Raw genomic sequence first — 15191 nt, forward strand, 5'->3', positions numbered from 1 at the left:
AACTGAGTTATTGACTTAGTAACCACACTTTCTCTTTTGTCCCATCAGGTCTTAGCAAGGCAGATTTGGCAAAGAAGAAACGAGAAGAGAGACGAAAGGAGCTGGAGGCCAAACGGGCAGAACGCAAGGCAGCAAAGGGTCCTCTCAAACTGGGCGTACGCAAACTGGACTGAGTTTTACGCCTTAACGTGGGAGGCACAGTGAAGACTGAGAAGTCCAAAGGCTCCGATTGAACATTAATTGAAGATGAAGGGACTGCGGTCAGTGCAAGATTTTAAAGAAACATTCCTGATGGCAGAGAGGAGGAGCCTCACATCTGTCTGTACATTGGAAAACTTGGAAGAGGGAAGACGAGTCTGCTGGCTAACCTGCCACAATATTCCTTTAGTCTCCTCACAGTACAATAAATGTTTTTTATATTTAAAAAATATCAGTTTACTGAGTGAGCATGAACTCACTTGGTTGAGCTATTAGGAGTCAAGGGAGATTTGAAAAATATAATCCTAGATACAGTTGAAGTCAGAAGTTTACATACACTTCGGTTGTTCGTTAAAAATAATTTTTTAACCGCTCCACAGATTTAATATTAGCAAACTATAGTTTTGGCAAGTTGTTTAGGACATCTACTTTGTGCATGACACAATTATGTTTTCCAACACTTGTTTACAGACAGATTGTTTCACTTTTAATTGACTATATCACAATTCCAGTGGGTCAGAAGTTTACATACACTAAGTTAACTGTGCCTTTAAGCAGCTTGGAAAATTCCTGAAAATTATGTCAAGCCTTTAGACAGTTAGCTTCTGATAGGAGGTGTACTGAATTGGAGGTGTATCTGTGGATGTATTTTAAGGCCTACCTTCAAACTCAGTACCTCTTTGCTTGACATCATGGGAAAATCAAAAGTAATCAGCCAAGACCTCAGAAAAAAAATTGTTCACTTGTACAAACAATAGTACGCAAGTATAAACACCATGGGACCACGCAGCCGTCACACCGCTCAGGAAGAAGACGCATTCTGTCTCCTAGAGATGAACGTAGTTTGGTGCGAAAAGTGAAAATCAATTCCAAAACAACAGCAAAGGTCCTTGTGAAGATGCTGGAGGAAACATGTAGACAAGAATCTATATCCACAGTAAAACGAGTCCTATACCGACATAAACGGAAAGGCTGCTCAGCAAGGAAGAAGCCACTGCTCCAAAACCACCTAAAAAAGCCAGACTACAGTTTGCAAGTGCACATGGGGACAAAGATCATACTTTTTGGGGAAATGTCCTCTGGTCTAATGAAACAAAAATTGAACTGTTTGGCCATTATGACCATCGTTATGTTTGGAGGAAAAAGGGTGAGGCTTGCAAGTCAAAGAACACCATCCCAAAGCATAGGGGTGGCAATATCAAGTTTTGGGAGTGCTTTGCTACAGGAGGGACTGGTGCACTTCACAAAATAAATGGCATAATGAGGAAAGAAAATTATGTGGATACATTGATGCAACATCTGAAGACATCAGCCAGGAAGTTAAAGCTTGGTCGCAAATGGGTCTTCCAAATGGACAATGACCCCAAGCATACCTCCAGAGTTGTGACAAGATGGCTTAAGGACAGCTAATTCAAGGTATTGGAGTGGCCATCACAAAGCCCTGACCTCAGTCCAATTGAAAATTTGTGGGCAAAACTGAAAAAGCGTGTGCAAGCAAGGAGGCCTACAAACCTGACTCAGTTACACCAGTTCTGTCTGGAGGAATGGGCAAAAATTCCAGCAACTTATTGTGAGAAGCTTGTGGAAGGCTACCAAAAACGTTTGACCCAAGTTAAACAATTTAAAGGTAATGCTACTAAATACTAAGAAATTGTATGTAAACTTCTGACCCACTGGGAATGTGATGAAAGAAATAAAAGCTGAAATATATAATTCTCTCTACTATTATTCTGACATTTCAAATTCTTAAAATAAAGTAGTGATCCTAACTGACCTAAGACAGGGAATTTTTTTCTACGATTAAATGTCAGGAATTGTGAAACACCTTGGCAAATTACATTTAAATTCAGTTTATGTAAACTTCTGACTTCAACTGTATCTTTTATGTATGTACACTGATAATACATCAACACAGACTCCTTATGGCCTGAATGTGGACTTTATGACAGATTATGCAGACAGCTGTGAACTTAATCATGGTCCAAGGTGAGACAGAGTCATTACTATAGCATGTGTAAACAGATGAATATTTTCAAAACAATGGATTCACTGGTCCAAAGAAACATTACAAGTCATGAAAGGTGTTTTGGACTTTTGTTTGCCATATGACATGGTCAGAGTGGATGTTCTTATTATTTCTGGTTTGTGCCTTCATTTTTTGTTCCAAGCGGGCAATACTGCATATTTTGTATTATAAACTAATCAAGAGATGATTCTTTAAGTTAACAAGACATGTCTGTGAGAGCTGGTGCAATATTTTCAGACGGCGTTGTTCATGTACTGTATACACACGTTAAATCCAACATATTATGTACTATAGTAAACAGACACGGTCTGTCATTTGGACACAGTGCTTTGCTGTTGCAGGTATTTGGTTTAGCAAATGGTAACAAAGGCCTCACTGATCTGTTGTAACACAGGCCAGCGACACAGAGTTGCCCTCCTACATCAACACCACAATAACTACACTTTCTAGCTTTTCTTATGTGTAAATTGTGCAACCGCACCCAGAAAGCATCCCGGTGTATTACACAACCACAATTATTTGTGCTTTATTAGAATTCACACTATAAAACTACTAAATGAATGAAAATGAGTCAAAAGAATGAATGGCACTAAGACACAAATATGTCAGTTTAAGGAATTCAAATATTACCAGATAAAATATTTAACCAATCATTCTCGATTATATAGTAATCAAAAAGCCTAAAAATGGGTTATTATTAAAATAAGTACAGGAATCAAAATAAAGTATGGTATCAAAATAATTTTGAAAATGTTTTAGAAATTTAGAAACCGTGGTGAAACCACAATTGTGCTTTCAGTTCTTCCTTTTCTGTGCTAAATGTGTCTGCTTCTCTTTGTCTTTTGAACCAAAAATGGCTGCAGCAGCTGCGAGAACTGCAAAGCTAATCATTGCAGCAAGGCCAACTCCAGCACCAATCTCCACCGCTTTTCGCACCTGTAAGAATGGATGGGGAAAGCGTCCAAATTAATTCTGAGTGAGAAGCGGAGTGCCTATCACCTTTGATGAAAAATGTAAAAATAGCTTAAATGACCATAAAGGGATAGTTCATCTTAAAATGAAAGTTCTCTCATCATTTACTCATCCTCATGCCATCCCAGATGTGTACGACTTTCTTATGCAGAACACAAATTAAGGTTTTTAAAAGAATATCTCAGTTCTGTTTGTCCATTAAATCCAAGTGAATGCTGACCAGAACTTTGAAGCTCCAAAAAGCACATAAAGGCAGCACAAAAGTAATCCATACAACTCCAGTGGTTTAATGCATGTTCTCTGAAGTGATCTAATGGGTTTTGGGTGAGAAAAGACAAAAATGTAACATTTTTCACTAGAAATCTTGACAGCAGTCTCCTTGGCAAGCATGATTTCAAGCTCTATTACACTTCCTAGTGCTCTGCACATGCGTCAAGCACTAGTAAGTGTAAACGAGCTTGAAATCATGATCGTGCCTAGAGACTGCAATGGCAAGATGTACAGTGAAAAAGGAGTTACATTTTGGTCTGTTCTCACCCAAAACCCATTAGATCGCTTCAGAGAACATGCATTAAACCACTGGAGTTGTATGGATTACTTCTGTGCTGCCTTTATGTGCTTTTTGGAGCTTCAAAATTCTGGTCAGCGTTCACTTGAACTGTATGGACCTACAGAGCTGAAATATTCTAAAAATCTTCATTTGTGTTCTGCAGAAGAAAGAAAGTCAAACACATCTGGGATGGCATGAGGGTGAGTTAATGATGAGAGAATTGTCATTTTTGGGTGAACTATCCCTTTTAAGTCAGATATTTTACCATTATACAGCTCTGTAATCCTGCGATTTCCCAAACAAAACATTTTTTAGAGCACTATAATTGACTACCACACAGTTATACTATTACAGGCATAAATTGTCAGGTGATGAAAATCAGTTGTACCTGGCGAGATTGTGGCTTCCCGTATCTCAGCTCCGTAACGAAGTGCTCACAGTTTCCTCTAAACACACAATACGGAAGTTCCTTTCCCAAAAGACTCTGAGCCTCCTGTATGATGTCTCTGAAAGTCCGAGGCTCATATTTGTCATCCAGAAGGTTGTTGATACTGAATTTATCATCACCAACTACACTCCAAAGCTCTTCTTTCTTCACTATGGCTTTGTCATACAGTACAGACATCATACTGTAGGCCCCAGCTTGAGCATGCTCAGCTACAGATTCAGAAATGGAAAAGGAATCTATAAAATGCTAAACCTTGATGTTACTGTATAAGTTATTATTCATTAGACATGCTGTGATAATGTAGCATAATCTGCATTTTAATATTATGAAACATCTATCATGTTTGTGGATAACTCACAGGGTGGGGCCAGGTGAATGACATAACCATCACCCACATAAATAGCCCAGTGCTGGTATCCAACTCTGAAAATTTCAATGAGGTCTCCAGGCTCCGGCTTCGCATTATACTATAGGAGACAATAATACAGATGTAAATTAAAGTTTAATTTGTATAGTTGAATAGTCAAAGCATTTGTCTTATCAACACTCTAATATATCATACTGCTAAACCAAAATAACCAAATACTGTTAAACCTGTGAATAGAGGAAAAGAAAAAGAAAGCGAAACAGTGCTGTTGCTATTTTTTAAGCAATGACACTAACTCTAGTTTCAAAATTGCATTTTAGTTCTCTCTATTGCCTTAAAAACATGCAACAAAATCCTTCAAATTGAGCAACGTTTAACTTTGTCTCTCTGTGTTGCCTTAATAGAATTTATTTTGTAATAGACCTTGAGCAATAGTATCAAAACCTCCAAGAACAGTCCTAAAATACACCTTTCCCTATTTACTTTATTTAATGTTACATTTAATTCTGTACATTCTTATCAGATCAGTCAATACATTTACCTGAAAAGATGCCATGGCAACCTTAGCAAGCAAGCTGCTCTACAGGTTTTGACAGGAATCCTGTACAAACACAGAAAGAGACATTAGACTTCACTGCTGTTTGTATTCCATATTATTTGACTGTCATTGTACTCGCAGCACATTTGAGACAAGAAGTTAAATCCCTGTAACTTAAGAGAAATATTTTTGAGGAATTACATAAATGATGGGTTATGTGCATGAGTGTGAAGGTTATCTTAAAGGAATCCGGTTGACACATCGAAAACAAACAGTGGCGATTTCACAGGGCCAGCAAAGCCTTCTCTGCTGGCCTAACATGCCAAATAAATAAATATTTTTCATCTTTTCATTCTCAATCACGTTTTTGTATTTTTATCGCTTTCCACTCTTAATTAATCTACAAACAAATGCAGAAAAACTAAAAGTTTATCCAGTCAGAATTTATTCCTTGATGCTTACAAGCAAAGTGTGACAAGTTTCACAAATCACATGCCTGAAGCAGCACGTGAGTTTGAACTCCACCCCCTCAGGCCTTCAGAATTTCCACAGAATCTCTCAACAGTGCAAATGAGTGAGCAACTAAAGTCAGATCGTCAGATTCATCAGCCACTCAGATTGATTTATTTGTTCTCGGTGAGTGTGATCTTTAGGATATGTCCCGGTCGAGGCCTTCTAGCTGGCCTTGAGTGATGCAATCATGCTTTAAGTGATGTAATTTGAAAGCGAAGAGCGCTAGATCTTGCTGACGAGTCAGCTGTCACTGCCACATCACCACTGCGAAAGAGATCCTTATGGATTTAAAAACAGGAGATGTTCTGCATGACTGTGTGATTGCTTAATTTATTAAACAGGAAAAGAGAACTGATTTTCACTTCAAGTAAATTAGTAAGTGATTTTTGCGTTGTTATAGCAACATTAGGATTTTTCTAAGTGTAAATTAGGCTGCTTGAGCATTCAGTGTCGGATCAAGTTCTGGCTTTCATACGTGGATGTGTTTTTAAAATGTCAGTTGGTATTATTAGTTGACTGCCACATAATGTATGATAGGCATAGGGTGTCTTATTCATTGTGAAACTGTGTTTTCTTAATGGCATGAATCACACTGAAGGCCTAGTCTTAAAATACACGGGCATCGGCTGAAAACAATCGTTAGATTGTCGGAGCAACTTGACATTATACATTGTTCTGGCAAACAAATGTGCTATGCACGTCAGATAGTTCATCGTCAGCAAACAGGTTTGGTTTAGAGATGATTTAGTAGCTGTTTGAGAGCGTATACATTTTAAACTATGTATTTTTTTGTCTGAAATAAATAAGATCTCATACTTACAGTGAGTAAGAGTCTGGGAGAGAGTAGCGTCAGTGTATTTGTGGTTGGAGTAAAAATAACATCAGAGGTTATGAATCAGCTGATGGGTTTAGAAGAGAAATTGACCAATCGGTGTGCAGAGTGTTGAAGCGCACCGAGTGCTCATTGGTGGACGCATGCGGTTCAAATTACTTCAATGTTTAGTTTATTATTTTTGTCCAAGACCAGAATTTTCAATCTTAAAATATGATTGTCTATTTTATATATATATATATATATATATATAGACATATAAAATTAGTATTATGTATTCATGTGTCAATCACATTTTGTAAAATATTGAAATAGTGTGACAATAATATTTAATGTGTGTGTATTTAGGAAATATAAAATACGCCCTTTAAAGACAAACAGGTCTGATATTTTATAATAAAAAATAAAAATAAAAAGTTCAAAATGTCATTTCCACCATTACCATAACAGAATGAATGGCGATTTGAGATAACATTAAATAACATTTGTTCATGACATGCCAGGGTAAGGAGACATAATTCTCCTGAGATTAATGAAAATCCTGTTGGACATTGTTTGTAAATTAATTAAATTAAATTGAAAATAGTGTTTTAAGAGAGCTAATTTTATTTTATTTTTTTAATTTTATTTTATTTTTTATTTTTTTGTGGATGCAATAAAGGGACATTTTAATAGGAACACATGACTTGGATTTCTCTTGAGTCATTCATTGGTCTGCAGCAATTTTAAGTCCCCTCTGGCTTTTCTGGAAAGTCACAATATACAGGTACCAAAATATAGTTTTTACAGAATAGGCTACAGGACTAATGAGTGCCGAATTTTTCTTAACTGTGGCTTTATCACTCAGCACAGACATTACACTGAAGGCCCCATCATCAGATACAGAAAAAGAAATGGAATGGGAAAAGTGGACAAAATCTCTAAACCTTTGTTTTTAAGTAATATACAATATAGAGTATATGATCAGCCTATTTGGTAAAATAAGTGTTAGTAATGATTCAGGTGGCCTAGAAACAAAAGGAGCACCATTTTTAGTATGTAAAAGAAATTTGTTGGAATGTGTTCAGTTATGGTGTGCTTTTAACTCTTTCTGGACAAAATAAAAGAAAGGCATTATTAAAGGAAAAGGGGACCAAGCACCAAAATTGTAAAAAATAACAAATTTAGTGAACTGATTATGAATGATATTTGGTGAAGTACAGAAAAATAATAGATTAGATATCTCATAAATGACTTATAAGAGTCAGTAAGAACAGCCGAGCTAGTATTATACAAAATAACAGGTTATATAGCATTTAAATGCTCCTGAGAAAATGTACATCATCCAACATACACTTTAAGGAAATTATAACAACAAATGAGCACTGAATATTTGCATGATGTTATCATGTCATGCAGCAGCTTACAACGATGAATTGCATTTTGGACATATGCACATCAGGATATGCTCTTCGCAGAAAGAGGACAAACATGTGAGTATGGTGTGATAGTTTGTCTAGTTATAGACGTTAAGATATAATATCAGCAAAAGCTTCAAATAACTTATGCTGAAACAAACAGGTTTTTAAATGCATAGAGTAAACATGTAAGGCTGTATAAGGTCAGAGTAATGACAAAGAGATTCATGTATGTATTTAATGTCAATCTAAATATTTTACTATTTCACATTCACAGAAAATTGCTTTCGTCAAGCATTAGCAATTCATTAGTGGTGAAAGACACTATTGCCTTGTTAACTAACAACAGATAGGAATGTTTTGTCCCTCACATTCTGTTTAGAAATATTTCCATTTGTGCTTAAACTGCAATGATTCTATTTTGTAAAAAAAAAAAAAAAAATACAACATTAAAGTTTTAATTATTCGTTTTCAATCAAACAATTTACTGGTATTTGTGACTTAACATTTCAAAGGTCTCCTATTCCACATGTCATCATGCCGACTGTACCTGCTGTCACACCTCAGACTGATACACATTGATCACTGATACACACTCACTGCATACAGTAAAGTCTATGACAAACATGAAATAAAAGGATCTTTACTGTTGTTTTTTCCTAAAAAAAAAAAAGGAAGATATACTTACATTGTTGTGTAAGTTTGAGTGAGACACCATACCAGTATGTGGTATGAGTAAATATAACATCAGAGGTTATGAGTCAACTGATTGACCTAAGCTCACTTGTGGACGCCCTAAAAGCATTCTTGATGCTCTTTTGAATATCTTCCTGTGACCCACCCAGCAATTAAACTTTGTCATCAGACATTTTGTTTTTTCATATATATATATATATATATATATATATATATATATATATATATATATATATATATATACAGTTGTGCTCTAAAGTTTACATACCCTTGAAGTGTGTCACCTTGTGTGTCTGTAACAAGGCCAAATATTCAAGGGTATGTAAACTTTTGATCAGGGCCATTTGGGTGATTTCTGTTAAAATTATGATTTAAAAAGGAGCCAAATAACTATGTGATGATAAATGGCTTCATATGATCACTATCCTTAAATAAAAGACAGGGTATGCAAACTTTAGAGCACAACTGTATATATATATATATATATATATATATATATATATATATATATATATATATATATATATGAAAAAACAAAATGTCTGATGACAAAGTTTAATTGCTGGGTGGGTCACAGGAAGATATTCAAAAGAGCATCAAGAATGCTTTTAGGGCGTCCACAAGTGAGCTTAGGTCAATCAGTTGACTCATAACCTCTGATGTTATATTTACTCATACCACATACTGGTATGGTGTCTCACTCAAACATACACAACAATGTAAGTATATCTTCCTTTTTTTTTTAGGAAAAAACAACAGTAAAGATCCTTTTATTTCATGTTTGTCATAGACTTTACTGTATGCAGTGAGTGTGTATCAGTGATCAGTGTGTATCAGTCTGAGGTGTGACAGCAGGTACAGTCGGCATGATGACATGTGGAATAGGAGACCTTTGAAATGTTAAGTCACAAATACCAGTAAATTGTTTGATATTTATATATATATATATATATATATATATATATATATATATATATATATATATACACAGCTCTGGAAAAAATTAAGAGACCACTGCAAAATTATCAGTTTTCAGGATTTACTATTTATAGGTATGTGTTTGAGTAAAATGCACATTTTTGTTTTATTCTATAAAGTAGATATTTCACCAATATTCCTGATTGCATAGTCATCAAAAGCTTAAAAAGTTATTAGAAAATTCAGTAAACTTCCAAAAATATTGTATAGTTGTTTTTGTTAAAATTGATCACTTTTGGTGAATGAACTAAAATCCCATGAAGCATTGTGAATGATGTAATCGTAATAAAAACACATTACGATTACAAACAAATGTAGTTTGAGAGTGTAGGGAGACTCGATTGCGTCATTCACAGCACTTTACAGGAGTGGGCGGTCGATTCGAAGATTTTTTGCTGCAGTGGGTTTGTCAACTCTGATTAGTGGAAGTTTCTCTTCAGGATTCATGGGTAGTGTAGTTCTTCACCAGGAATTCCAGTATTAAACATGATTTTATTTATTTTTTAAATAAGAAAATATAATGTGAACTGATGGCTTCAATAGAAGCATATACCATTGATTACCATAACAACCTCAGAGCTCACAGTATGTCTACCTTCTAAGGTTTATAAGTTATCGTTAAAAAATTCCCTTATGGAAAAAATTTATGGAATTTTTACTTCCAGAACCAGACTGTTGGGCTCTATTAAGATTGTCGTAAAACTGTGAATTGTGACGTTACCGTGAAACACATCCCATGTCAGTTTGTTTTAATTCAGATGTTATTTTTTGTTAATTTTACATTTATCAAAAAGCTTAAAAAGTCATCAGGAAAATCAGTACAGTAATTAAAAAAAGTATCTATAAAGGATCACATAAAGGTCTTTATTTTCTTTATTTTTCCTGTGTCTCCTTCTGTTTGTTTTTTGAACTGAGCAAGTATACAGCAGTAGCAAAAAATCCCAAGAAACCAGCAACTCCAGCAAAAACTGTCACTGCATTCCGCACCTGTGAAAAGGGACAGAAAAAGTGTCTTCATTCACATTCTGATATAAGTGCATCAGTGCTGCTTACGACATCACAACTTAATATAAAATATCCTAACAGGTCTGTAATCCTGTTTTATTTATACAGGCACTATAAATTATACTTCCATAAAAAAACACAGTAACTATAGATTTAGTCAAAAATTAGTTAAGATCAGAATCAAGTTTAATGATCCGCCCAGTGAAAGATGGGCTTGGCTCAACTAGATTCAAATTCAGAAAAAACAATGTAAAAATTGCATACAAAATCCACACTAAAGTAACTTTTAAGCATTTATCTTAGCCTTTCCTATGTAGGGCAGTATAATTGACTAACATCCAGATACACTATTAAATTTGTGAATTATGAGATTTTCATACCTGGCGAGATTGTGGCTTCCCGTATCTCAGCTCCGTAACGAAGTGCTCACAGTTGCTTGTACACACACTATATGGAAGCACCTTTCCCACAAGGCTATGGGCCTCCAATATGATGTCTCTGAGAGCCCGAGACTCATATTTGTCATCCAGAAGGTTGTTGATACTGAATTTATCATCACCAACTACACTCCAAAGCTCTTCTTTCTTCACTATGGCTTTGTCATACAGTACAGACATCATACTGTAGGCCCCAGCTTGAGCATGCTCAGCTACAGATTCAATAAAAGGGAAAAATGGAAAACAAAATATCATTATTTTCTTTACATTTCCTTTTAATATCTGTAAAGGGCTCAATCTTAATGTAAAACAAAGAGATGTCATTCATTCGTGAGCTGTAGAGTCTAGGCAGAAATAAACATTCTGTGATAATGTAGCATAATCTGCATTTTAATATTATGAAACATCTATCATGTTTGTGGATAACTCACAGGGTGGGACCAGGTGAATGACATAACCATCACCCACATAAATAGCCCAGTGCTGGTATCCAACTCTGAAAATTTCAATGAGGTCTCCAGGCTCCGGCTTCGCATTATACTATAGGAGACAATAATATCAGACCAGGGTGAGAAATTAAGGGGGGTTGGGGCAAAAATGCCACAGAAAGTGTCCAAAATGCTCCTGAAATTTAGAATGTGAGGTCAAACAAATGCCCAAAAATATCTGATGTTGTTCTTAATATTTTATTATATGTCAAATTATACATATTATCACATATACTGTAAAGTGAATCGATGTTGATTTAATTTTATGCGTAAATGAATGTGTGACATAAAAGTATGGTTAGAAAAAACAATATGCCTTCATAAAGGCCCCTAAAAATCAAATCTAGGGACAAATATTGACCATTAATGGAAAAAGTCAATTTAATAACTTTAATAAGACATAATATTTGGTTCAGTTTTATAGAGCTGTAGTAAAAGTCCTTGTCAAAACTCTCATACCGTATATCATAAGGCCAATTCGCTGTGCCCCAGCATCAAACACAGACAAACACAGTTGTTGGGTTTTGTTGGAGGAGTGTGACATGGACAATGACAGTTAAGCTCTTCTCAACATTCTAAATCCAACAGCAAACTTTCGAATGTCATTGTTTGTTGGTGTTTGTTCAGGCAGTGTGTGAATTGGCTTATACTGTTAAACTAAAATACATTATTGTACATTATTGATGAAGAAAAGAAATGAAAGTGAAACAGTGCACTTTTGCATAACATAAAGCCTATTTAAGTAAAGAGACACACCCTTGTTTAAGAAGTGCATTTAGCAAAATCCTTCACACTGAGCAGTTTTTAACTCTCTTTCTCTGTGTCACTGTGCAGTACTATCAAAACCTCCAATTTTATCAGGAATACCAAAATATACTTTTACCTATTTACTATTTAATGTTACATTTTCATTTTATTTCAAATGAGTATACATTTACCGTTGTTGATGCCATGACAACCTCAAGCTGCTCTTCTGGTTTTTAAACTAATCCTACGACAAACACAAAGACATTAGAGATTCTTTACTGTTCATTATCATAAGACTGTCATATTTCAGCTTAAAATGACTTTTGGAGTGCAGCACATTTGAGACAATTACTTTAAATCACTGTTACATCAAAGAAACATTTTCTGAAAAATTACATGCTGAATAGTGAGCTATGAACTTAAAAATTATCGTAAACAAAGCCAATTGACTCAGTGAAAATAAACATCAAATTGACAAAGCAATCCAAAATTAGACAATGATCTTGCGAACAAATATTTCAAAATATAGAGATTTTGTCACTGACGATCCATGTAGAATTTGAGAATGTTCCAAAGAGCATCATGTGTGCTTCTAAGGAAGCAAAGAAGTCTCAACTTTTGAAGTCCATGTCAGTTTGCTGTTCATGCTGAAAGCAAACTGAGCACATACCAAATAGATTTTAAAATGTATGTTAATTTCTCAAACTTTTACTCAAATTGTCATACTGATAACAGCTATCATTTGTTATTTTCTTTTGTATTAAACTACATAAGAGTGCAAAATAGAAGCATTGTCTGAGCACCCCATAAATTAATATAAAATATCCTAATAATCCTGTATTGTTTATACAGGCACAATAACTTTAATTATCTAAATGATGTACCTGCGGTTTCCCAGATCTCAGCTCTGGAACAAAGTGCTTAGCTAGAGTTCTCTCTCAATACTCCTTTCCCGCAAAGCTTTGGGCTGTAATACAGAAGGTTGTTGATACGGTACTTATCGTTGCCAACTACACTTCAAAGTTCATCTTTCTTCACTTTGGCTTTGTCATACAGTACTGACGTCGTGTGAGCATGCTCAGTTATAGAAAAAGAAAAGCAGAAAACCAGTTCTGTAAAATGGTCATTCTTTTTGTAAAATATGCAATAAACATGCTCAGCTTCATGTTAAAGAGTGTGATTCATGAGACATGAAATGTCCAAGCAGAAATAAACTATTATAATGCAGTACAAAATATGTGTTTGTGAATAGCTCACAGGGTGGAGGCAGGTGAATATAAATAGCCCTGTGCTAATTATCCATGCTCTGGCTTCTGATCAATCTACAATAATATCAGTTCATTTAGTTGAATATTTAGGTCATTTTTTTTACATTTTTTTTTTGCAGTTCAATTGTTTTGTAAAGCATATTTAAGCAATAAGTTCTCTCTCTCTCTCTCTCTCTCTCTCTCTCTCTCTCTCTCTCTCTCTCTCACACACACACCTGAATAGAATTCAACCTTGAATTCCATGAACAATATCCATAAATAATTGCACTGTGCATCAAACCCTCCAATTTCATCAGTAGTAACAACACCAAAATACCTAAAACACCTAAATATGGTTTTGTATTTAACATTCATGACATGCCTTTTTTATTATTTAATTTTAAGGTTAACTTATAATATTAGTAGTTTTTTTGCAAAAAAAAAAAAAACAAAAATCATATATTTGTAAAACATGATCATTTTCCTCCCTCATTCTGACCCTCTGTTAGAAATGCATGGTTTTGATGCTACTTCTCCTTTAAGACTTGACAGTAAATGCCCACTGTTATGACTGTCTCTCGACTCACTTGCTCTGATCTCACTGCTCACCGCTACTGGGCAGGGCTACAGAAGTAATAAGGTACTGAATGTAGGATGGCATTGATGTGTTGTTGTGGAAGCGGTCAGATCAGAGATTCTACATGGTTCTATCATAGGAGAGAGCGTAATGGTCAACTAGCATGTTACGACAGTGAGTCACCATTTGCGGATACCATACAAATGAATGGGGAGAGCCGTAAACTGACACCTACCTGTCGTAAAATTGTCCATGTCTGCTCTTATAAAACAGCAATTTTATCATAGTAAACTCCACACATAGTTAATTCCAAAAGTCGTGTAAAACATGTTGAAGATTAGTGGACAGGTGGTCAATTCAAAAGTAGTTTATTCAGCACACTGAAGCATCTCTTTCATAGACATCCATTAAAAAAGAATGGCCTCGTGTCCTCAGCAGTGTACCGCTCATAGAATGTCAATGGAACTGCCACGTTATGCTATTTTATGCTAGCTTGTAGGCTACCCTTAGTAGAAGGGTTCTGGTCAGATGCAAATGTCTTACACAGTGTGACATCACAATGTGGAGGAAGTAGAGTACGAGTCATTTTGGCAGCTTGCTTTCAACAAATGCTCTTTTTGGAGTGAGGAGGATGTTTTGAGTTCTAAAATATGTTTTTAAAGTACAATGAACTCTTATATGTTAAAAGATCAAGAAAAATTTAATTTCTCATGTCATGACCCCTTTAATGTTACTTTTCATTCTTTCTATTATTTTCAGGTCTGTAAAATACATGTAGGCTACCTTAAAGTAGTGATGGGTGCTTTCAAAACATTGCTTAATAAAGCTTTGAAACCTTTACGAAACATTTGTTTTGAACCAATGCTTCGGAGCGCGTATCAAACTGGACAAGTCATGTGATTTCAGCAAACGAGGCTTCGTTACGTCATACTGTTTCAAAACAGTTTCGAAACGTTTAGAAGTGTTTCGCGGTTACGCTAGGGGGTGTTGATCCTACAGTGAAACCTTGAATTAGTGTTATATAGACCTTATTCACACCAGCGCCCTCTTTAATTTTTAATGGGAATGACAATGAGGCTGTGAGGTATAGACTTGCCATCACTTCAATGGCACGAACGGTATAAAGCTGTATAAAGCTCCTAAATCATATATGATTTTCCACAACTCATGTTGTC

At 35.3% G+C, this 15191-nt stretch overlaps 3 protein-coding genes across 6 annotated transcripts in view; 1 reads left to right on the plus strand and 2 right to left on the minus strand.

The window, feature by feature from the left end:
* The window catches only part of LOC127418406 (N-terminal kinase-like protein), a 46760-nt gene extending 43795 nt beyond the window's left edge, over positions 1 to 2965 (plus strand). The window contains exon 19 of one of the 2 annotated variants that reach the window (XR_007893423.1): positions 49 to 109. Coding sequence is in view for 1 of the 2 variants with exons in the window: in XM_051659058.1 (XP_051515018.1) it covers positions 49 to 173 (125 nt within the window). In the remaining variant the exon portion in view is untranslated. Of the gene's footprint in view, positions 1 to 48 lie in introns of both variants that reach the window. The other variant, XM_051659058.1, reaches the window with a different exon arrangement.
* LOC127418411 (phospholipase A and acyltransferase 3-like) lies at positions 2724 to 13203 on the minus strand. 3 transcript variants are annotated; one of them, XM_051659073.1, is made up of 5 exons: positions 13077 to 13203; positions 12384 to 12436; positions 4553 to 4661; positions 4135 to 4403; positions 2724 to 3160 (listed from the first exon to the last, which is right to left on the minus strand). In XM_051659073.1, the coding sequence occupies exons 2-5, from the start codon at positions 12396 to 12398 to the stop codon at positions 3020 to 3022; spliced, it is 534 nt and encodes a 177-aa protein (XP_051515033.1). In that variant the 5' UTR covers positions 12399 to 12436; positions 13077 to 13203; the 3' UTR covers positions 2724 to 3019. The 3 variants fall into 3 exon arrangements, with proteins under 3 accessions (XP_051515033.1, XP_051515031.1, XP_051515032.1); XM_051659071.1 differs by lacking the exons at positions 12384 to 12436; positions 13077 to 13203 and adding exons at positions 5103 to 5162; positions 6433 to 7098; XM_051659072.1 differs by lacking the exons at positions 12384 to 12436; positions 13077 to 13203 and adding an exon at positions 5103 to 6389.
* LOC127418412 (phospholipase A and acyltransferase 3-like) lies at positions 9569 to 13172 on the minus strand. Its single transcript, XM_051659074.1, has 5 exons — positions 13077 to 13172; positions 12384 to 12436; positions 11389 to 11497; positions 10901 to 11169; positions 9569 to 10502 (listed from the first exon to the last, which is right to left on the minus strand). Exons 2-5 carry the CDS (start codon positions 12396 to 12398, stop codon positions 10389 to 10391), a joined length of 507 nt encoding a protein of 168 aa, XP_051515034.1. The 5' UTR covers positions 12399 to 12436; positions 13077 to 13172; the 3' UTR covers positions 9569 to 10388.
* Positions 13204 to 15191: the final 1988 nt, after the last annotated feature.

The sequence above is a fragment of the Myxocyprinus asiaticus genome, chromosome 27 (assembly GCF_019703515.2).
Source record: "Myxocyprinus asiaticus isolate MX2 ecotype Aquarium Trade chromosome 27, UBuf_Myxa_2, whole genome shotgun sequence".
Taxonomy (NCBI): Eukaryota; Metazoa; Chordata; class Actinopteri; order Cypriniformes; family Catostomidae; genus Myxocyprinus; species Myxocyprinus asiaticus.